Source organism: Leiobunum rupestre, chromosome 3, assembly GCF_980474605.1.
Source record: "Leiobunum rupestre chromosome 3, qqLeiRupe1.1.hap1, whole genome shotgun sequence".
In the NCBI taxonomy this organism is placed as follows: Eukaryota; Metazoa; Arthropoda; class Arachnida; order Opiliones; family Sclerosomatidae; genus Leiobunum; species Leiobunum rupestre.
In genome coordinates, this window is record NC_143386.1 from 51,460,420 (window position 1) to 51,485,396 (window position 24,977).

Sequence of the window (24,977 nt, forward strand, 5' to 3'; positions counted from 1 at the left end):
TAACAATGCCTCACGTACATAAATCGTTTAAATAGTTTTATATTACCGTACCATCGGTCTGGTCTAATAAGAAATCGAACATGTTTTGTTCGCGAAAGATAAGGAGAATGAGATTAAGAAACTATCATTTTTAATATTACCACTTCTATAATAAACTAAGGTAGTGCTTTGGGGTCCATACCGTTACTTAAACAAGTCGCTCCTATATGACTTTTAAACGGTTATTCGTGTTAAACGTGTACATTGCATAAAACATTTACGAAAACATATAACCAGTCGAACATGTCTGCGATTCTTTATAATTTTGCGTTAGTTTATCAATAATATCGTGTATATAAATTATAGTATTAAAAACTATACTTGTATTGAGCCGTTATAAATGTCGTAAAAATCTTTAATATTTAAATCTATCGTTAACTAGCTGTATATTATTCCGTGTTAACCAAGCGGCACGAGGAATGTTTACGTAGTGCTTTAATAGACTTTAACATGTACGGTCCGTTAATTTTCGTAAGTGGTAGCGAAATTATGGGAGGGGCCACTACGTGAAAGAACGCTCATTCAATTTGTGAACCTTTAAAATGATTAATAGTTTTATTAAATGGGTAGCAGATATCGGCTTATAGTAATATTTACAGATTCTATTTAGATTTTAGAGTGGCATTGCCATTTCTCACCACCAGGGGTAAATTGAACTCTTATAAACGTTCGTTGTTTATTAAAGGACATTATAGTATTGCCATTTCCCACCACAAGGGGTAAATTGAACTCTTATAAACGTAACAAATAACGAACGTTACTTAATTCGTTGACCGAGGGTATTAAAGCGCATTATAGTTTCACCACCAGGGGTAAATTAAGAACTTAGTGGCAGCACACACTACCCTGATTGTAACGACTGTATTATTAATGTAAGCAATGTTTAAATACTTGACCAACGAATGTTCCTGTATGTTAGTTTAATGTTGATATTTCGGTTAATAATGCAGTAAAAAAGCTAAGCCTAACAAATACGTTGTCGTCAAAACTCGGACCAAAGCTATAACTTGTTTTTCTGTTATAATCTCCCGCGTATTAATTTGGTAATAATAATGATTAAACGTATTTTATAGCGTCATATGAAATAACGGGCGGAAATAACTTACTAGCAGGTGTTTTCGGTAACGAGTGTGGCGGCTGAAAGGGCAATTTTGGACTATTTGGTACCGTTTGAGAGGCGGTATTATTGAACTATACATGATAAGTTTAAAAAAAAGTTTAACATATTGGAAGAAATGCCTTTCTTCGAAGAGTACCCTTTAATAACACTCGTCTGTTCAACTATATATTTGGTTTTTTTATCTTGTGCCAGGTGTTTTGAAAACCATAACCACTAGATAGCGGTTTTTAAGTTACCGCTAGGTGACGCTAGTTACAATTTACCGCTAGGTGACGACAGTGGCCGCTGACTGACGCCGGATACATTTTACGCGAGCTAAATTTTTAACCAGCTTTAAATACGTAAAAATGCACTTTGAAAGAAAAAGAATAGAGAGTTTCAACTCAAATTTTTCGGCAACCTTTTTAAATGTAAACGAGCTGGCAAACGCCGGCTTTTTTTACGTTGGGAATAAAAATATTGTCATGTGTTTCTGTTGTGATGGTTTGGTTAACGATTGGAAAGAGGGGAATGTACCTTTACTAATTCACATCCAACGGTTCCCGAATTGCAAATTTGTTCAGGATGAAACTACGGATAACATTCCCGTGCTACGCGAAACGAACGATTTTTGGAATTTAGGACCTATGCGATCTGAATTTCTAAGATTACAGTCGTTTAAGGATTTCCCGATTGATTACATAGACGTGAGAGATTTAGCACAAGCAGGTCTCTTCTACACGTATAACCAAGATTGTGTCAAATGCTTCTGTTGTGCTGGAGAGCTATTATTTTGGGACAAGAACGATATTCCGATGGAAGAGCACGCTAAATATTACCCGAGATGTAAATTCGTTTTAAACCAGAACTGCGGTAATATACCATACGAGTATGATTCAAACCAAGCGCCCTATTCAAGCACTAACGAGAAGGCTCTGGTCTATAGCTTAATTACTCATGTCATTGAAACTCTAGATCGGAAGAAATCTAGACCACTTTGTAGCATTTTATAATTTTCAACCAGAAACAATGAGTATTAAAATGTAGACGTTAAATCAATAAAACTTTGTGAGCGAGTGTCTTTCCCCTCGTTTTCAACATATTAAAACTGATATACGAAAAGACTATTCTGAACGCGTTGGTAAGGAAATTTTAAATGATGTACAATTAAAATAAGCTATTTTCTGGCGTTACGCATCGTCGCTAGTAGTGCCTGTCCTGAGGAGGCTTTTTTGAAAATATACTGAAACTATTATTATCATGGTTCCTCGTGTATATATTTTGCTAGTGTACACTTATTTTTCGTATGGTATAATAACAAAGAACACATTTACTAATAAAAAATTTATTTATAAACTGTTTTTCAAATATATTACATCATTTAAACAATGATCAATCAAATCCCTTACGTCAAATGGACAATAACCTATAAATTGTTCCAAAAAATCTTTTTCCACTTGGTGATCCTGAGAAATACGAAAGGCGGCGTAAATTTCTATAAAGGCACAGGGAATTTGTCGCTTCTGTAATGGTTTATAAACCGCTTGAAATTTCGAAAAATTGTCGACCAAAACACTAAACATTAGGTCTATAACCGGTGCGCTTTGTTTTAACAGACTTAACTGTTCATCTATAAACACTTTAATTTCATTTAAAGCCAGAACTTGCGCTCTACTAAGTGATAGACTGGCTGATAAGTTTATTTCGTATTCCAAATATTTTTGAGTAAACAAGAAACTTCGAAATTGTGTTCAAAAGTACAATCGGAATAAGGTTCGACGGTCGGAATTGGCAGATAAATCTTTTTTATTGTTGTTGAGTTTAGATTTTCAATGACTGAAGACCATTCTTTTGTAAGGGCGTCCCATGTTTCTAAGGAAATGTCCGTACTTTGGGCTCCATTAGAAATATATATACCTGGCTCTTTGTTAAATATTGATACGGTCACTACCAATTGAGTGGGTGAATGTAACGTCAGAGAAACTAAAATAAAATACGTGTTAAATAAAATTAAAGTTTAAAAAAAAGTATTAACGTACCCTTTTTAAAGGACATTGTATGAATAATTCACTTTTTGTTATCGAATCAATTCAACTGTAAAATTTTGTCCTTGTATAAAACGTGCAGGAATTTTTTAATAGCTCGCGGTTTAGCTTCCTCGGCAAAAAACTTTCTCTTTCAGCGAAACTCTCTCTCTCTCTCTCTCTCTCTCTCTCTCTCTCTCATCAGAGTTAGTTAATGTCGCTCCTTTTTGCTCCACTTTAATTAGTCTGAGTTTTAAGTTTTCCAGCGGTCCCATCGCTGTGTTTACGTTTTTCGAGTATTTAAATACTCCCACCACAAAGTACTGTACTTGTTTTCATTAACTTTCACCGTTAAAAATCATTTTTTGACGCTTTTCGGTTTTTCATTTTACGCGCCGCGATCGGGCCTTGGCGCCTTTTTCGCGTCTCGTACTATGTCTACCGGTAATTTCGTAAGCGACGGCTATCAGCCGCCGCTAGTTACGCTGACGCCGCCCGGGCTCCTCCCGCCCACTCCTAGTCCCCGGTGCTACGGCGGACCTCCGCACGCTCAACTTTTTGCGTCCCAAGGCTTAGCGCCGCACGGCCTCGTCCCCGGCGTTTTTCCTACACCCGGTTACGTGAACGCTTTCGCGTCCTCTTCGACGCCTCTTCTCGGACTGTCAGCTGATCCTCCGGGAACAACTGTTTCTTCGCCGATGCTATTTTCGTCGCAATTGTTTACAAATCCAGACTATCATACCATAAATTCGCAATGCGCGAACAATTTTCAAGCAGCATTTTCGACTTCTAGTTCGACTCCTACGACAGAATTACCGCCTCTTTCATCGGAAGCCAATTCAACGTTCGCTTTTATATCCAATAACTCTACTCTTGATCCGCCGCCTACAACAACAGTTCCTACGGTTATTTATACTTCCGCGCAAAACTCGTTTTCCGCTACAACATCTACCGCTCCATCTTGGGCTGACCTTACGGCCCCATCTAATAACTCTACCAGAACAAATCTGGACCGCTCGTCTTTTGAAAATAGTGGTAAAAATAATACTCCATTTCACACGTACAAATTTCAACGACCTACTAAGAACGCAAACCCTAATGATAGGGGAATTTCGATACGCTCTACTCACCGCAACGCTACTATTGAAGATTATTTAGTAGCCGTCGCCAATATTCTACCTTCAAAAAATATAACTGACATTTTTCGCGCAAATGGATTCATATATATCTACTTCTCCGACTCATCGTGGGCTCGCCAGCTGATTGCTGACGGCCTCGAATTCCGTAACACGGTCATAGAATGCCTCCCTCTCGGCATCGCGCCAAAAAGGGTTCTACTTTCTAATGTAAGCCCAACAATCGAAGATTCGATGATCGCCTCAATCATGTCCCGTTTTGGCGTTGTGCAAGGAAGTGTCCGCACCCTTCCCGCCTCCGTTTCTCGACCCGAATTCAAACACGTAAAAAGTGCGCGTCGCGAAGTTTCGGTTCTCTTCGAGTCGGACGACGCGTTTCGCGCCTTACCAGAATATTTACAGGTGTTCGTTAACGAAGAAATGTTCACCATATCGGTTAACAATCCGGTTCGCTGCGTTTATTGCGGAGAAACTGGACACGTCATCCGCGATTGCAAACGGGTACCACCGAAAGAAGCCCCAAAATCTACCTCTACCAAAGAAAGTGATCCGCCCTCCGAGAACACTACTGTCAAATCCATTTCATACGATACCACGATCACTCCTGAATCAGTGGTCGTAACGAAACCGACAAACTCTTCTACCGTGGAGTCTCAGACTGAATGCGGCTCCTCGCAAATCGTCTCTGGCTCGGACAACGAGTCTGTGGACACTGAAATGCTCTTCGAAAACGACCCCTCAGTTCAAGTAGTCCGTAATAAACGACGACGAAATTCGAAAGCTACTAAAGACACCTCCGCGAAAAGAAAACCCGAAAATGCTGCGATGGGTCCACCCGAGACTAAGGCCTCTAAGAAGCGAACGACGTTTACAAAGTACCGCTACAATTCTAATACAAACGAATGGACTGATCCAAAAGGCCCATTTCAACCATCTTTCACACACGACGAAGTTCAAGAGTGCATTAAACTCGCTCTCGGATCTCCAGCCCATGTCGCCCGCGACGCGTGCCGACAATTTACCAACGAACCCGCGGAGGCTCATACCTTATCGCGGCAAATTCTAGTCGTCGGACACACCGACCCCGCAATAGCCGCCATCGCGAGTGACTCCATACGCAAAAATGAACGAAACAAATTCTACCGTCTCTCTAACGCCATACGTGGCATTTTCCCTGACCTCTCCGATCTCGAAAACTCTCAAGAAAAATAACTATTTTTTTATATACTTTTAAGCCATCAATCGTATTCCCCTCGCGCAAATTTTATCGATTTTAATAATGATTATTTTTACATTTATGGTTTTTAATATTATGTCGTTAAACGTACGCGGCATGAGTCAGGATATAAAGTCCGTCCGCGCCCGCGATTTCGTAACTCGCTTTAAGCCAGACATTGCTTGTTTTCAAGAAACGTACGTTAATTCCAATTTTTCTAATTCGTATATTTGGTCGCAGTGGCCCTATATTCTCTACCACGCGCCTTCGTTGACGGCGCGCAGCTCGGGTGTGTCAATCGCGATACAACCGTCTCTTCAGCCTCACGTAAACACCGTCAGATCTTTTCGTGATGTCTGTTTATATATCCGATTTAACGAGGGAATTTTCTCCTCCCAAACCCCCGTGCATTTGTTTTGTATTTACATCTCCTCCTCGAGCGACGACGTCGCGTTTGACACGCTAAATTTTATTACCGGTATTATTGAAAATATTGAACGCGCCGATACTGTTTTCCTTATTGGCGACTTTAATTGTTGCCTAAACCCGATTGACCGTAAAAACTGCGCCGAATATCGAAACGGCATTTGCTCAAATTTAAACGATCTCGTAACCAATCTTGATCTCAGTGACGCGTACCGTTTTTTAAATCCATCCACCCACAGTTTCACGTGGCGCGCTAAAAATCATAACAAACTTATTTCTGCCCGGTTAGACCGTATGTACTTTCGATCTAACTTCCGCTTAAAGAACGTCCGCCATATCCCATCCGGTTTCTCCGACCACGATGCGATATTCTGCCAATTTTTCGACACTTTCTCGGTGCCCCGTTCGCCGCCGTTCTGGCGTATGAACCCGCGCTACCTCCAAGATTCAGTTTTTCTGTCGCAGTCTCGCGACATGATTGTGACTCTGCTCGACGCGAAGCCACCCTTGAGATCTTGGACCTCCTACTGGTTCGAAGTGTTAAAACCCGAAATAAAAACTTTTTCGATGTTATTTTGGCACCGTCGTAACGTTCGAGATACGGCCGCCATAAACTACCACGAAGCTATGGTGTCGGCTTTCCCAGCTGGCTCACCCGAACATCAAGAAAATAGTGAAAATTTGAAAAACTTTCTAATGGACCGCTCTACCGACTCACTACTTCGCGCGCGTGAATCCTTTTTTAACTGTATAGATACTCCCTCCCGTGACTTTTATAAGCTTGAAAAGAAAGCTAGTGCCACCAATATCATTCCATCCGTCTACGATCCTCGGGGTGTTACGATCTCTGACCCTGACAATATCCGTGATGTAGTTGCCGACTATTACGCGGACCTTTACAAAAAACCAACCGATACGCGTATCTCTAACATCAACGCTTACCTATCGACTGATATGCCCGTACTCGAAGCTAACGAGGCAGATACTATATCCGGTATTTTTTCCCTCTCGGAAACTACTAGCGCTTTAAAGGGCCTCTCTCGCGGCAAGGCTTGTGGTCTTGACGGGATCCCCGTCGAGTATTTCGTCGCTTTCTGGGACTTACTCGGGCCCATCCTCGTCGAGGTATTTAATGGCCTACTGACCTCCCCTACTTTTTGGAAAAAGTTCTCTCGCTCCGTCGTCTCCCTCCTTCCAAAGACGGGCGACCTGATGAACTTAGCGAACTGGCGTCCTATATCCCTTAATGATTCCGATTATAAGCTCTACACTAAAGTCTTGGCTAACCGCTTAAATTCCGTCATCGCGAAGCTAATCCACCCTTCCCAAACCTACTCTATACCGGGTAGATGTATCTATAATTCGCTCGCGGTTCTACGCGATCTCATTAATCTCGCTAATTCGCGGAACGAGCGTCTAGCCATCGTTCGATCGCGTCGATCACGTCTTCCTATTTAAGACACTCGCCCGCTTCGGCATTCCTAGCAGTTTTCTCGACTCTCTCAAAGTAATTTACACCAACCCGTCTTTTCGCGTTCGGGTTAACAATACCGTCACCCGCGATATCCCTTTCGCTAGAGGCATTCGGCGGGGCTGTCCGCTCTCCGGTCTGCTCTTTGCCGTCTCCCTCGAGCCTCTCTTATGCCACTTACGCGCCGCCTTACATAGGCCCTTCGGTCCTACCTACCACGACATCACTAACACCACCTTCGCCGATGATCTTAACGGTCTTCTCCGAAACGAGTCCGAGTTCGCCGTCATGGGCGACTGTCTCGAGGCTTTTTCTTCCGTTTCTGGCGCCAGCGTTAACTACGATAAATCTTTCGTCCTTTGGTGCGGCGAGTGGCGTAACAACCCGCCCAATATTGACGTTCACTATCCCACCAGTAATGACGGCGGCAAGTTTCTAGGCGTCCACCTAGGAAACTCCCCGGATTACGAATTTCGAAATTGGCCAGAACTCACTAGTCGCCTTCACCGCGTTCTCGGGCGCTTGCTCCACTATAAACATTTATGTTCTCTCTCAGGCCGAATCCTCCTTATCAATCAGCTCACATCCTCGATTTTTTGGCATAGACTAAAAATACTCAATCCTCCGCCTTCCTTCGTTCGCGAATGGCAGACCAAACTCGTCAATTTCCTCTGGGCCGGAATTCATTGGGTTCCGTCCGAGCTTTTGTTTCCACAGGCTATTGCGGGGGGTCTCGGACTCGTCAATATCGAGCTTAAGATTGACGCATTCCGAGTCCAACAAATTTCTGAATTTCTTTGCTCTGCCGACCGCGATACCCCTAACGTAAGGTGCGCCGCCGCCATTCTCAGACATTTTCTCCCACGTCTCCCGTCGGCCGAAGCGATTATCTCCGACGCGTCCACTCAAAATTTTAAAATTCCGTTTTATTCGTCCGCCCTTTCGTCCTGGTTTAAAATGCCTCTTCGTATTCAACCCACCCTCTCCTCCCGTACTAAATTACTAAATATCCCGTTTGCCACTTCCCCTTTCTTTAAGACCGTCAACGGTACTCTTCTTCAATCTCGAGATGTTTCAGCCCTCGCGAACCAAAACCTTAATAGCCTTTCCGACCTTCTAGACGCGGAAGGCCGCTGGCTTCCTCAACAGCGTCTACCGTTGTCTAGGTCCCCTTCCCGAATCTTCACCCAACAACATAGACAACTTATTCAAACGTGTATCCGTAACTATCCCGAAACCTTCGACGCTACTGGCATCAAGCCAAACGCGGAGTTTAACGATGAAAACCTTTTATCTATCTCGGTTGAGATCCATAGCGGTCCCAAAGTCAGCCGATTTCTACTAACAGACAACCCCGCCACTCGCGACATTTACCAATGCCTCGTTAGCCTCTCTTTTCCCGGTCGGCCTCCGCCATTCCTCATTAGCTCCAGAGCGGATCTCTGTACCCACTGGAGATCTCTTCACCTCGCTCTTCCCGCTCCAGCCCGGCTTTTCCATATCGTGGAGAGCCTCGATTGCAATTCGTGCCCTTTTTGCCCGGCGAAAGGCACGGTCAAGCATTGTTATTTCGACTGTCCCCTCGCCCAGGGTGTTGGTGACAGAGTTTTGGAGAGCGTGTATCGTGAAACTAGCCACCTTCACTCCTTAACTGATGCGAGCAACGAAAACCGGACGCATAACTTTTGCAATTTCGCTTTTGTCATGATGAAAGTTGCGCTTTTCGAAATATATAACGAACTCTCCGAAATTTCTCTCTCCACTAACACTTTTGTCCAGTACGTTAATCGCATCCATCAATCGATAGGTAACCGAGTAATCGCTCGCTATCGGGCTCATAAACAATCCGCTATAGCGGGTGGAACTGAAAATGTTTTTAATGACCTCTGGGGTATGACCCGTGAACCCCAGTGGTCATAGTTTGAGTCTGAGTTAATGTCGCTACTATTTACTCCACTTTAATTAGTTGAGTTTCCTAGTTTTCCCAGCAGTACCGCCACTGCTTTTCAGTTTTTCGAGTGTCTAAACATTCCATCTATACAGTACTGTGTTTATTTCTATTAATTTCGTGCGTTTTAATTATTAATCGAAGTTTTTGCGTTTTCGAATTATCGCGCCGCGAACGGGCCTTGGCGCCACTTTTCGCGTCGCGTTACGATGGAGAGCGGAGATAACGAACTCGCCGGCTTTCAGCCGGGGAACGCTACTCTCTCACCGCCTGGTTTTTTCGCGTCCTCCCCGCCTCCTCGCTGCTACGGCGGGCCTCCACTCCCCGGAGTTTTTGCGTCGCAAGGCTTAGCGCCCGCTACGATCTCACCGTTCGGACTCGTTCCGGGTTACTTCTCGCCTCCCGTTTACGGGAGTGCGTTCTCGTCTCCTTCGCCAGCTTTTCAAGAGTTGCCGACTACTACATCGGAAACTACAGGATCTTTTCCGGAACCTAAATCAACGTTTTCGTTCTCTACCGCTAACTATACCCCCGTAAATCCAACATATCACGCTATTAAATCGCGACTCCCGATCAATAATATGCCGAACGTTTCTACAGAAATACCGGCTTCTCTAACAAATACAAGCTCTACCTCAACTATTTCTACTTCAACCACGATCTCGCCAACTATAGCAATAGGCTCAACAACTCCAACTACCCACACGTCATCCACCACGTCGTGGGCAAATATTGCCGCTCCAAATAATGAAACCGTCACAGTTTCGTCGGAACAGCAACCCGCCCATACGTATTCCTTTTATCGCTCCACGAAATTACCCAACCCTAATGAAAGGGGTATCGCGATTCGCTCAACTCATCGTAACGCCACTATCGAAGACTATTTAATAGCGGTCGCACCGATCGTGCCTTCAAAAAATATCACTGATATTTTTCGCGCAAACGGCTTTATCTACATCTACTTTTCGGATCAGTCCTGGGCGCGCCAGCTCATCGCAGACGGACTCGATTTTCGTAATACTCTTTTGGAATGCCTTCCTCTAGGAATTGCCCCGAAAAAGGTACTCTTATCTAACGTGACTCCCGTTATCGAAGACTCGATGATTGTCTCTATTATGTCGCGTTTCGGAGCTGTTCAAGGCGGAGTTCGCACTCTACCCGCCTCCGTTTCTCGGCCCGAGTTTAAGCACGTGAAAAGCGCCCGTCGAGAAGTTTCGGTACTTTTTGAGTCCGATGACGCTTTCCGAGCGCTCCCGCAATTTTTAACAGTGTTCGTTAACCAAGAATTATTTACGATTTCCGTTAACAACCCAGTTCGTTGCATTTCTTGCGGAGAAATCGGTCATATCATTCGCGACTGTAAACGCTCTGCCACTAGACCAGCCAAACCAACAACCACGACCGCGACGACCATCGTACCACCTACCCCATCCGAGACCACCTCTGTCAAGTCCCTGGCGACTTCTTCGGAGACAGTCTCTTTATCCTCGTCAACCTCCACTACTTCGGCGTCAGTCGTAGTAACAACGCCAGCGACTCCCGAAAATATCCCGGCTACAGTGAACACGGGAGGCTCTAAATCCCGTAACTCCTCCCTCGAACGCTCCGCAAATACCACTCGCGTCTCGGACTCGGATCTTGAGTTCGAAGACTGTACTATGGATTTCGACAAAGACCCCAACGTAAAGGTTGTCCGAAACAAGCGCCGTTCTCGTCGCCCTGTATCCCCACTCGACAACAGCGTCAAAAGGAAACCTACCTTGGGTCCACCTGAAGGTAAACCCAAGAAGAAGCGCACCAACAACACCAAATACCGCTACAACCCCCAGACTGACGAATGGGCTGACCGAAAGGGCGTCTTCAAGCCCGCTTTCTCCCACGACGAAACCACCAGTTTTGTCAAACGCGCTCTCGGATCTCCGGCCGCAGCCGCTAGAACTTTATGTCGCGAGATCACCAGTGACGCCGCGAAAGTGTACGCCCTCTCACGACAGGTGCTGGTCATCGGTTACACTGACCCCGCCATAATCGCTATCGCGAGTGACACTTTGCGTCGTAATGAACGAAACAAATTTTATCGTTTATCCAGTGCAATACGGGCCATGTTTCCTGAATTTTCAGACATCGACAGCTCTCAAGATATATAACTCTATATATATATATATTTTTATCGTTTTTCCTTTTTATCTCTTGCTAATCATTATTTATACTTATATATTTATGTTTTTTAGTATCTTATCGTTAAATGTTCGAGGTATGAGCCAGGGTGTCACATCCATCCGCGCTCGCGACTACGTCGCCCGTCTTAAACCAGACATAGTCTGTTTTCAAGAGACTTTCGTAAATAACGCTTTTGCCAAGTCGTATATATGGTCGCAATGGCCATATATTTTTTATCACGCGCCCTCGCTCAAACCGCGCAGTGCCGGTGTGTCGATAGCGATACGTCCCTCTATACGGGAACACGTCCACACGGTTGACGTTTTTCAAGATCGTTGCGTATATATTCGCTTTAACGCCGGTATCTCTCGTTCGCAGTCGCCTACGCATCTCTTTTGCGCGTATATTTCCGCTTCGAGTGACGTTATTGCCATCGGCACGCTAAATTACATCGCGAATATCTTAAATAATGTCGACCCAAATGACACCGTCATGATTATGGGCGATTTTAACTGTTGTTTAAATCCTCTTGATCGAAAAAATTGCGCCGAATATCGTAATGATTTAGTCGCTAACTTGAATGATCTCGTCACCGATTTTGACCTCACTGACGCGTACAGGTCTCTCAACCCGACCACCCAAAGTTTCACTTGGCGAGCTAAGAATAACAACAAACTATTATCCGCCCGATTAGATCGATTGTATATCCGCTCTCATCTCCGACTTAAATCCGTTCGACATATCCCGTCGGGTTTTTCCGATCACGACGCGGTTCTTTGTCAATTTTTTGATACTTTCTCAATACCGCGTTCGCCGCCTTTTTGGCGGATGAACATTCGCTGCCTTCAAGACCCCCAATTTATTTCGGAATCCCGCGAGATGCTATCAGCCTTAATTAACGCCAAACCGCCTATGAGATCTTGGACCTCGTGGTGGTTTGACGTTTTGAAACCCGAAATAAAATCTTTCTCCGTCTGTTTTTGGCACCGTCGCCATATACGCGATACGGCCGCCATCACGCATCACGAGGCGATGGTCTCCGCTTTTCCTCCTGACTCCCCCGAACACCAAATGCATAGTGAAAATCTTAGAACGTTCTTACTCGATCGATCCGCCGACTCGCTAGTCCGCGCGAGAGAATCGTTCTATCATTGTATCGACACCCCTTCGCGAGATTTTTACAAGCTCGAAAAAAGAGCGGCTTCCTCTAACGTTATACCAGCGGTCTATGACTCCCAAGGAGTCACCGTTTGTGATCCCGACGCGATTCGCGATGTTGTTGCGGACTATTACGGAGCTCTCTATTCCAAGTCCCCCGATATCGATGAATCCAAAATTTCGGATTATTTTCCCGACGATCTGCCTACCCTCGACCCCAACGACGCTACCCCTATTTCGGGACTGTTCAACATCTCGGAGACCACTACCGCTATCAAGGGTCTATCCCGTGGGAAGGCGTGTGGCCTCGACGGTATCCCAGTTGAGTTTTATCTACTTTTCTGGGATATTCTCGGTCCAGTCCTGGTTGACGTTTTTAACGGGTTACTGATTTCTCCTATGTTCTGGAAGAAATTCTGCTGCTCAATCGTCTCCCTTCTCCCAAAAACTGGAGACCTACTAAATTTGGCGAATTGGCGCCCTATTTCCCTAACGAACTCAGACTATAAACTCTACGCCCGAGTTCTGGCCAATCGCTTGAATTCCGTGATTGGCACGCTCATTCACCCCTCGCAGACGTACTCCATACCTGGTAGGTGCATTTACGATTCACTCTCCGTCTTACGCGACCTTATTACCATCGCTAACTCTAAACTCGAGAACCTTGCCATAGTTAATATTGACTTCCGCAAGGCTTTTGACCGCGTAGACCACGTTTACCTTTTTAAGGTACTCCATCGTTTCGGGATTCCAAGTGATATCGTTGATTTTTTACGCGTTATTTACACGAATCCGATTTTTCGCGTTCGGGTGAATAACACGATCAGCCGTGAAGTCGCATTCGCCAGTGGTATTCGTCAGGGCTGCCCACTCTCCGGACTCCTCTACGTACTATCCATTGAGCCGCTATTGCGCTCACTTCGTTCCGCTATCAATCGCCCTTTTGGCCTTCTCCACCATAAGCTTGTGAACGCGACTTTCGCTGACGACCTTAACGCTTTCCTTCGGAGCCCCGCCGAGTTTGCCACTTTCGCCGATTGCCTTACTGCCTTTAGCTCCGTTTCTGGAGCGGTGGTAAACAATGATAAGTCTTTCATTCTCTGGTGCGGTGAATGGCGCGCCAATCCGCCGCAGATCAACGTACCTTTTCCATCTACCTCGGATGGCGGGAAATTTCTCGGAGTTTACCTGGGAAATTCACCCGCCTACGAGCTTCAAAATTGGCCAGAACTCTCAACGCGGCTTTCGCGAGTATTAGGACGATGGCTTCACTACCGCCACCTATGTTCTCTCACTGGGCGTATATTGTTGATCAACCAACTAGCTGCCTCAATCTTGTGGCATAGACTGAAAATCTTAAATCCACCAACGTCCTTCGTTCGCGAATGGCAAACGTCACTTATCAACTTTCTTTGGTCGGGAGTTCATTGGGTTCCCTCGCACCAACTCTATCCACACACTCTCGCAGGAGGTTTAGGACTAGTAAATTTAGAACTAAAAATCCGCGCTTTCAGAGTACAATCGCTCGCTCTATACTTATCGTCTCAAGATCGTACCGCGCCGAATATACTCTGTTCGAACACGATCTTTAACTTATTCGCTGCCCATTTCCCATCCCCGGAGGCAATACTTACTAATCAATCGAGTAAGTATTCGAAAATTCCATTTTATTCGACCGCTCTCTCTTGTTGGTTCGGTATGCCTTTGCGGCTCCAACCTTCTCTATCCTCCCGCGAAAAATTCCTAAACGTCCTTTTTGAGTCTTCGCCATTTCTGAAGACCGTCGAGGGGTTTAGTTTAAAAACCAACGATACCACCGCGCTCACCACCCAGGGAATAACTCGTCTGGGTCATCTACTCGACCATACTGGTCGATGGGTCTCCCAACGACATTTATTAACGTCGCGCCTCCCGTCTAGACTCTTCGTGCAACAACACAAACGTGTGGTTTACGCGTATATTCATTCGTTTCCCGAGACGTTCGACATCAGTGGTCTTAAAGCTGACGCCACGTTTGGAAACGATGATGTCCTTTCTATTTCGGCTGAGTCGTGCAGTGGTTCGAAAACTACTCGATTCCTATTGACGGACAACCCGAAAACCCGCGATATTTACCACTGCCTGGTCAACACTAGTTTCCATGGTAGGCTACCATCTCTTCCCTTTAACGACCCTACCCTGAATTCCATTGCCTTATGGAATACTCGTAAGTTTTCCCCAATCAGCTCCCGCTCTGAGCTCTGCGTCCAGTGGAGAGCCCTCCATCTCGCTCTCCCTGCGCCAGCTAGACTCTCGCATATCGTCGAGAGTCTAGACTGCGGTTCTTGCCCATTTTGCCCAGCTAAAGGAACTGCCGCCCACTGCTATTTCGACTGCCCTCTCGCCAAAAGCGTTGGTGAGAGACTTGTTGAGAGTGTGTTTCGCTATACTGGTCACCATCACTCGTTGACGGACGTCTGGACTTTGGCGAGTGATGGTCACCACGGCCACCACCTCTGCAATTTCGTTTTCATCTTGGTAAAGGTCGTACTTGCCGAGATGTACGCTGACATCGAAAACATCTCTCTCTCTACCAACCCTTTTAGTTACTACGTGAACCGACTCCATCGCCTAGTGATAAACCGGGTCATCGCGAGGTACCGAGCTAATCGGAAAACCGCCGCCGCGCGTGAAACTTTGGCTAGTTTTCAGGATCTCTGGGGAGTCGTTAATGAACCTCAGTGGTTCTAATTCATCTGTATTTTTGTATGATAATGTAAATATTGTTGTTTTCTATTGTATATTTCTCCATTGCTAACTTTTTATGTATATATATATACAATTTTTCTTGTAAATATTTCTTGTAAACTACATTGCTAATTAAAGCTAGCCATTTTTGAAAACAAAAAAACTCTCTCTCTCTCTCTCTCTCTCTCTCTCTCTCTCTCTCTCTCTCTCTCTCTCTCTCTCTCTCTCTCTCTCTCTCTCTCTCTCTCTCTCTCTCTCTCTCTCTCTCTCTCTCTCTCTCTCTCTCTCTCTCTCTCTCTCTCTCTCTCTCTCTCTCTCTCTCTCTCTCTCTCTCTCTCTCTCTCTCTCTCTCTCTCTCTCTCTCTCTCTCTCTCTCTCTCTCTCTCTCTCTCTCTCTCTCTCTCTCTCTCTCTCTCTCTCTCTCTCTCTCTCTCTCTCTCTCTCTCTCTCTCTCTCTCTCTCTCTCTCTCTCTCTCTCTCTCTCTCTCTCTCTCTCTCTCTCTCTCTCTCTCTCTCTCTCTCTCTCTCTCTCTCTCTCTCTCTCTCTCTCTCTCTCTCTCTCTCTCTCTCTCTCTCTCTCTCTCTCTCTCTCTCTCTCTCTCTCTCTCTCTCTCTCTCTCTCTCTCTCTCTCTCTCTCTCTCTCTCTCTCTCTCTCTCTCTCTCTCTCTCTCTCTCTCTCTCTCTCTCTCTCTCTCTCTCTCTCTCTCTCTCTCTCTCTCTCTCTCTCTCTCTCTCTCTCTCTCTCTCTCTCTCTCTCTCTCTCTCTCTCTCTCTCTCTCTCTCTCTCTCTCTCTCTCTCTCTCTCTCTCTCTCTCTCTCTCTCTCTCTCTCTCTCTCTCTCTCTCTCTCTCTCTCTCTCTCTCTCTCTCTCTCTCTCTCTCTCTCTCTCTCTCTCTCTCTCTCTCTCTCTCTCTCTCTCTCTCTCTCTCTCTCTCTCTCTCTCTCTCTCTCTCTCTCTCTCTCTCTCTCTCTCTCTCTCTCTCTCTCTCTCTCTCTCTCTCTCTCTCTCTCTCTCTCTCTCTCTCTCTCTCTCTCTCTCTCTCTCTCTCTCTCTCTCTCTCTCTCTCTCTCTCTCTCTCTCTCTCTCTCTCTCTCTCTCTCTCTCTCTCTCTCTCTCTCTCTCTCTCTCTCTCTCTCTCTCTCTCTCTCTCTCTCTCTCTCTCTCTCTCTCTCTCTCTCTCTCTCTCTCTCTCTCTCTCTCTCTCTCTCTCTCTCTCTCTCTCTCTCTCTCTCTCTCTCTCTCTCTCTCTCTCTCTCTCTCTCTCTCTCTCTCTCTCTCTCTCTCTCTCTCTCTCTCTCTCTCTCTCTCTCTCTCTCTCTCTCTCTCTCTCTCTCTCTCTCTCTCTCTCTCTCTCTCTCTCTCTCTCTCTCTCTCTCTCTCTCTCTCTCTCTCTCTCTCTCTCTCTCTCTCTCTCTCTCTCTCTCTCTCTCTCTCTCTCTCTCTCTCTCTCTCTCTCTCTCTCTCTCTCTCTCTCTCTCTCTCTCTCTCTCTCTCTCTCTCTCTCTCTCTCTCTCTCTCTCTCTCTCTCTCTCTCTCTCTCTCTCTCTCTCTCTCTCTCTCTCTCTCTCTCTCTCTCTCTCTCTCTCTCTCTCTCTCTCTCTCTCTCTCTCTCTCTCTCTCTCTCTCTCTCTCTCTCTCTCTCTCTCTCTCTCTCTCTCTCTCTCTCTCTCTCTCTCTCTCTCTCTCTCTCTCTCTCTCTCTCTCTCTCTCTCTCTCTCTCTCTCTCTCTCTCTCTCTCTCTCTCTCTCTCTCTCTCTCTCTCTCTCTCTCTCTCTCTCTCTCTCTCTCTCTCTCTCTCTCTCTCTCTCTCTCTCTCTCTCTCTCTCTCTCTCTCTCTCTCTCTCTCTCTCTCTCTCTCTCTCTCTCTCTCTCTCTCTCTCTCTCTCTCTCTCTCTCTCTCTCTCTCTCTCTCTCTCTCTCTCTCTCTCTCTCTCTCTCTCTCTCTCTCTCTCTCTCTCTCTCTCTCTCTCTCTCTCTCTCTCTCTCTCTCTCTCTCTCAACAACTACCAATATCCGTCGCCGTTTTACATTCCGATCATCCGCCGCGTCTTATTCGCAATCTCGCACCGGTCTCCGCGCTCAAGTTCCACTCAACCACGGACTCGTCATCGAAGCTTCAACTTTTCCCTACTCCACACAAGATTACATAAATGCCATCAAGAAAGAAGTGCCTCCTAGACAATTTCACTCATTTTCAAGAGTTCAAGGTCAGTTCCAAATCTATTTCAACGACTCCTCCTGGGCCGCGCAACTCATATCCGCCGGCCTTTCGATGCCGGATAATGTCCTCGTGCCATGCCATCCTGTCGGGCAACCGCCTACCCGAGTCACCGTTTCGGACGTTCCTTCATACTTCGAAAACAGCCATCTACGAGAAATCATGTCCGAATATGGCCAAGTTATTGGCCCGATCAAAACTCTGCGAGCTTCATTCTCTGACCCCGATCTTCCGCCAATGCTGAGTTTTCGCCGGCAAGTGAATATGAAGTTCGCGACTTCCACCGCCCGCGACGCGCTCCCAGAACGCGTGTTCGTGGATTTGGACGATTCACCACTAACATTCTATATCTCAACCGCAATCAAATGTCACCACTGTGGCGTCTCCGGCCATGTCCGCGGGAATTGCCCTCAACTCGAATCTCCTAACCGCGAATTATCCTCCCGTCCCGCCGATGATGTCGTTCGGCCCGATGCCGAAGCCGTACCCTCCAACGATTTCGACATGACACCGATTTTGCCAGTATTGGAACCAGTTTTTCACAACTCCTCAACTGATTCATCTACAATTCCAAAGACCAACACATTCACCGAACCAATAATCGTCAACTCTCCGACTAATTCCACTAAAAAAAATTCTTCAAAACTGCCAGTCCGACAAGTAAAACGACCATCATTAAACCAACTACCCCAATCGTCGCCCAAGAAATCCGCTCCATCCGAATTCACCGTTCTCACACCCAAAGCCAAGGCCCAATCCGACACCCATTCCGTTTTAAGTCAATACTCCGATATCAACATGGATGATTTCGTGGATGCCAGCGATCTCGACCCGACCGCCGACCACCTTTCGCAATCCGACCTCGCCTCTCTTTTCGACATATCTTATCGTTCCAAAACTCCGATTCTCGAACACGTTCGCACCTACACGAATAATATTCCGGCCTTAATAAATCAACTGGACGCCATTCGACACCACGGCCCCACACACGCTAACAGCGGCCTCTCCAATTACACCGCAGGCGCCATCTACCAGTGGGAACGCAAGGTCACCGCTGCCCTCAGGGCGGATAGAGCCCAGCACCCACCTAAAAGTTAATTTTCTAAATTTTCCTTTTTTGTTTCCTATTTGCTATTTGTTTTCCTTAGAACTCACATGTTTTTTTCTTCAAAATTTTTATTTTTAATGTTATCGGTTTTATCGCTTAACGCTCAGGGTGTCGGCACCCCAACCCCGAACACTGCTGCCCGCCTTTTTGTTCGAGATTTGGCTCCCGACATCCTCTGTTTGCAGGAAACCAATATTCACGACGCGTTTTTAAAATCTCCTCTTTGGTTCGATTGGTCTCTACAATTTATTCACCTACCATGTCCGACCCCTTCCGGGTCGGGCGTATCAATTGGTTTTTCCCCGTCTTTATTCTCAAGTATCGTTCTCAGAGACACGTTCGCCTCAAACGGCATTTACGTCAAATTGGCTCTCCCTTCCCACTCTTTCATTCACATATTTAACATTTACGTCCCCGCTCGTCACGACCAAGCCGCCCTCGATTTGGTTTTGTGGATTTCAACCCATCTTGCCAACATTCCAGGCACTGATCAGGTAGTCCTAGCCGGCGATTTCAATTGCACTCTCGATCCCTCTATCGACCGTTCCGGTTGCGGAGAGCGTCGCGTCGCGTTGGTCCGCTCCTTACGCAATCTTGTCAATTCATCTAACCTTCACGATGGTTTCCGCGTTCTAGCACCATTCACGCGCTCATTTACGTGGCACTCGGGCGATGCCTCGTCTCGATACCACGCCCGTCTTGATCGGATATACTTCGACGCCCTTACCACTCTTCGTTCCGCTATTCACGTCCCGTGCGGTTTCTCTGATCACGATGCTATCTTCGCGAAATTTCAAACCGCAGTCCGAGTAGGTAAGCCCCGCCCTGCCTACTGGAAACTCAACGTTTCATCCCTCGAAGACGAGGCTTTCATCAACGACACGCGCAATTTCATCAGCGAACTTATCAACTCTCTCAAGGTCGGTCCCAATCCCCACGCTTTTTGCGCTTGGTGGTTTTCCACTTTCAAGCCCAGAATACGCGTTTTTGCTAAAGAATATTGGTCCGTCCGCGTCGCAACTGAGCGGAGTCGTTTTCGCTCCCTCGAACGCGAATTAGTCATCATTTCCGATTCAAACCCCGCTCGCTCAGCTGTCTTACGCCGCGAGCTCGCCGATATCGTCGATCGCAGAGCGCGCCCAGCCCTTCTCAACTCCAGGGTATCTTTCACGCGTCACGTCGATACGCCATCAAAAGAATTTTTTCGCTGGTGCTCCCGTTCGGCGCAATCTACGACGATCGACTCGCTTTACGACGACAACGGCGATGTCGCAACGTCCCCAGCGGCCATGCGCGGCATTATCACCTCTTATTACGAGGACCTTTACAGCCCTACCTATCAGCCATTCGTCGACTCACCACCCGCCCAAATCAGCGAAATTCTCGACGATTTACCCCGACTTTCGGAAGCTTCGGTCGATTCTCTCAGCCAAGCCTTACCACTCGATGAAATAACCCACGCTCTAGGCACGCTGCCGCATGGTCGCGCCCCCGGCATGGACGGAATCCCCACGGAGTTTTACTCAAAGTTCTGGGACCTCATCGGCCCAGTTTTGTTCCAAGTTTATCGCGAACTGCTCTGTAATTCCGAAGACCGTCGTTACGCGCCCCTTTTTACTATCTCGGTAGTGTGCCTGCTTCCGAAAACGGGTGATCAGCGATCTTTGCGCAACAAACGCCCCATATCGCTGCCTAACTCTGACTATAAAATCTTCTCAAAGTGTTTTTCCATCCGTTTAGGACCGATCCTCCAAGAAGTTATATCCCCGACACAATCGTGCTCCATACCAGGTCGTCGTATTTCCGATAACATCCACGTCCTACGCGATGTCATCGATTTGGCCGCCTCCAATGACGAACCATTGGCTTTGGTCAATATCGATCAGGAAAAAGCGTTCGATCGCGTCGATCACGCCTATCTCCGCCGCGTGCTCTCTACAATGGGGTTCCCTTCTTTCTTCATACACGTGATTACCACGCTTTACACAAATTCCCGCGTTCACGTTCGCGTTAATGACAGCCTCACAACTGCCGTCCCTTTTGGACGAGGCATTCGACAAGGTTGCCCCCTGTCGAGCCTACTCTACGTTCTCGCATTGGAACCTCTTCTCCGTCTTTTAGATAGACGCCTTTCACGACCTCTCTCTCCCAAACCACATCACAATTTAACCAATTCCACCTTCGCCGACGACTTAACCGCCTTAATCAGGTCGGACCCCGAATTTGCCATCTTACGCGAATGCCTTGATGTTTATTCCCGAGTTTCAGGTGCGCGCGTCAATAACACCAAGTCCACCGGACTATGGTGCGGTTCTTGGATCGCCAGGAGCGATTCTCCACTCGGCCTAACTTTTAACTCAGACGGTTGTCGCTTTCTCGGCGTTTTTCTGGGAAATAACGCGGCTTTCTTGAATCGCAACTGGACCGACCTCGAGGAAAAGCTTTCTCGAGTGTTAGCTCGGTGGCGCCCTTTAAAAGTTCACTGCTCCCTATTCGGCAGAGTTCTAATCGCCAATAGCCTTGCCGCATCCGTGCTTTGGCACCGGCTCCAAGTTCTCGAACCACCAATTTCTTTTACCCGTCGCTGCCAACGTCTCTTAACCGATTTCTTGTGGGACCGGGTGCATTGGGTCGCGCGAGACATTTGCGTCCTGCCCCGCGCGACCGGGGGTCTCGCGCTCGTCTCCTTGCCGGAAAAGGTTCTCAGTTTTCGAGTTTCGCAGTGCCTACGCCTTTTCGACTCATTCTCCATTTCCGCGCCATGCGCTATAACCGCCGCATCCATTTTTAAAACTAATTCCTTGCCTCTTTGTCTACTATCTCGATCATGTTCCCCCGTCCCGAGTCATTATTTCGCGTCACTAATTGCCTCCTGGTCAACTGTAAATATGCGCATTAGTTTCGACGCTTGCGATCACGACGCCCTAGATCTCATTCCCATATTCAACAACCGAGCCATCCCAGCCAGCAACGGTCTTCCCTTCGATAGCGCCTTGCACTCCCGCCTGATCAACGCCGATCTTGTTACCGTCGCCAATCTGCTTGACCCAATCACACTCTGGTGGCGCCCGTTCGGCGATTTTATTGAAGCCGATGGCCGTCCCTCACGATTCCTAGTAAAAGCGCACGCTAACTTACGAACATCACTCTGTCGCCACTATCCCACAGTTTTCGACACCAACGGCGTTTGTACCGGCTTTGTATTTGGAGACAACGTTTTCCCGGTTTGCCAACTCCCCGCCAAAAACGCAACTCCCTTAGTTGGCAAAGGCGTTGCCCGCTCGATCTATCACGCCGCGATCATACGTGGGGTCGTCCCACCTGCTCCTTGTCGCCCACTCGGCGCCGTTGCTCCCACAACCTTTCGATTCTGGGACGTAACCCGAGTTAGTCGCCTTTCAACCCGTCTCGCCAACGCCACTCAGTGGCGATTGTTACACGGGGCACTGCCGACACCGTGCCGCCTCATACATTTCGATTCCGAATACCCATCACCATCTTGCCCATACTGTCCCGCAATAGGCGACGTTCTTCACATGTACTTCTCGTGCCCTCTCATTTCTGAAGCGCTCCAACTTTTCCTCAATTTTTTACGACACCTTACCAGTGATGAACACAGTATGATCGACTATTGGTTCCTACTGCCATCAGCGAACCATGGTCTCTGTAACTTTGGTTTTATCATTTTTAAGGACACAGTCTATCGTCGCGGTTTAGAAAGTGACTGCTTCCGCAACGGGGCTACCGATTTCATCCCTTCCATCCGCCGGCTGTTCTGCCAGGCCCGAGGCCGTTTTATATCAGCAATTCGCACCGAATATCTCTGGGCCGTTGCCCACAATCGAGTACCGGCTTTCGAGGCCACCTGGGGCGTAACTGCTCGAAATCTTCAAAATTTTCTTCCTCCCTAATTCCCAGTCCCACATGTCTCTGAGTACGTTAATTAAACAATTAAACTACTTGTATATACGCGCTCTAATTTATTTGAATGTTGTTGATTCTTTCATCACCTTATTTTTGCATATCAAACGCATAGCTCATAATATATCGATTCTCTGTAATACCGCCGTTCCTAACTCTTAATTTTTTAAATATTCAAAATCATCCACTCCCGAATATGATACTTCTTTGTAAAACTATTTAATACCGCACTGTAACTTAGCGATATCGAAATTCAACCGATTGTAAAAATATGTATATTGTCTATTTGATTAAATGCTGTTAAAACTCAAACTCTCTCTCTCTCTCTCTCTCTCTCTCTCTCTCTCTCTCTCTCTCTCTCTCTCTCTCTCTCTCTCTCTCTCTCTCTCTCTCTCTCTCTCTCTCTCTCTCTCTCTCTCTCTCTCTCTCTCTCTCTCTCTCTCTCTCTCTCTCTCTCTCTCTCTCTCTCTCTCTCTCTCTCTCTCTCTCTCTCTCTCTCTCTCTCTCTCTCTCTCTCTCTCTCTCTCTCTCTCTCTCTCTCTCTCTCTCTCTCTCTCTCTCTCTCTCTCTCTTTCTCTCTCTCTCTCTCTCTCTCTCTCTCTCTTCGCGCTTTTTAACGCTCCCGATTTTTAGAGAATTTTTCTAGTTTAAAGTGCCGTACCGGCTTTATTTTTCTATATTTCCGGTCCGAGAACGTTCCATCATCGCTTCGGTGTAATAATTTTCCAAAAAGAACCGATATTTTCGGTTTTACAACCGTTTTTCGGTTGCCTACTTTTCGCCAAAAAGTCGATTTTTCGGCTTTTTAGGCTTATCAGCTTTTGAAAGTTTTTAATTTCGCGCGCGCGCGGAATTAGACTTTCAAATCTCGTGCCATGTCTTCAAAAGCTAATGCGCATCCCAACTCGACTTCTTCTAACCCTAACCGTTCAACTGCCAACGCCAATTCATCTAACCCCAACCGATCTGCTATCAACTTTAATGATCCTCAACCTTATCGACCAAACATCAATAACCGACCTTCGTATTCAGGTATTACTACCAAAAACATCAAACAATCGTCAAATTCGAACCAAAGCCGACCGGGTCAATTGAAGAAGCACGTTTTCCGATCTCGACCAAATGATGCAAACCAAGCTAATAAGAAGATTACGTCCTCTAACGGTATTCTAATTGATGCAACGATTTTTCCATATTCAAATAAGGAACTCATAGATGCCATCAAAAATGTAACAAATCCTGCTCAAATCTATTCCTTCGGAAGAGTGCAAGGTACCTTTCAATTATTTTTCACCAACGCGTCGTGGGCCACTGAATTAAAAACCAATGGCCTTCCTATGCCGGATAAGACCTTGGTTCAATGTCACCCGATCGGTATTCCTCCGACAAGAGTTGTAGTCTCTGATGTCCCTACTCATTTTGAGAACTATGATCTTAGAGAAGTGATGTCATCTTATGGTACGGTCGTTGGCCCCATTAAAAATCTACGGGCATCTTACATGGATCCCGATCTACCAGCCTTGCAAAGTTTTCGGCGTCAAGTGATGATGAAGTTTCCAACATCGAAAGCCCGCGAAAATTTACCAGAACGAATTTTTACTGAACTGGATGACGTTCCGTATACATTTTTCATTTCAACTGAAATAAAATGTCACAATTGCCATGAAACTGGTCACACGCGTGATCATTGCCCGAAAATTCGAGAAGAAGCCGCCAATCATATGGCTGGTGCCACCAACAATGAAGATTCTAACACCACTCCCAAAGAAATTGTTGACTCCAACACTCAGTCCTCAGATGCGCACCCGTTGGTGGAAGAAAGAATGGATTTTAACCTTGAGACTCCCATTCCCCTTTTAGACATGACACCGATTACACCTCGCGTAGACCTTCCAGAGGAATCTTTAGATGCTTTCAAGACGCCCACCAGCTCACCTATCCGTAAACACCCGTTGGGTTTCACTGTCTTAAACAAGAACAAAAGACAATCCCCAGCCACCCAGACTTCTAACGGCCCGCCGAAGAAACTCTCTATCCTTGAAAATTCACCTGTCTACGCCAAGTCTCAAAAATCCGCTTCCACCTACTCTAGCGTAACTTCCGAGAGTGATCTGCAAGACTTTCTCGACACTGACTGTGACGCCAATGTTTCTTCAGCTGTACCACTCAGTGACTCGTCGCTCGTGAGTCTTTTCGACTCCATGTACAGATCTAAAATTCCCGTCCTTATTCACGTTCGCCAGCATACAAATTGTCCGATCGCGCTCATCAAACAACTGGAATCCATCAGGAAAAACGACGCCACCTATCGAAAAAGCCCTCTT

The 24,977-nt window shown here is 46.5% G+C and overlaps 1 protein-coding gene across 1 annotated transcript; it reads left to right on the plus strand.

The window, feature by feature from the left end:
- Positions 1-1,623: 1,623 nt before the first annotated feature.
- LOC149952528 (baculoviral IAP repeat-containing protein 7-B-like) lies at positions 1,624-2,151 on the plus strand. Its single transcript, XM_090169742.1, has one exon. It carries the CDS (start codon positions 1,624-1,626, stop codon positions 2,149-2,151), a length of 528 nt encoding a protein of 175 aa, XP_090025868.1.
- Positions 2,152-24,977: the final 22,826 nt, after the last annotated feature.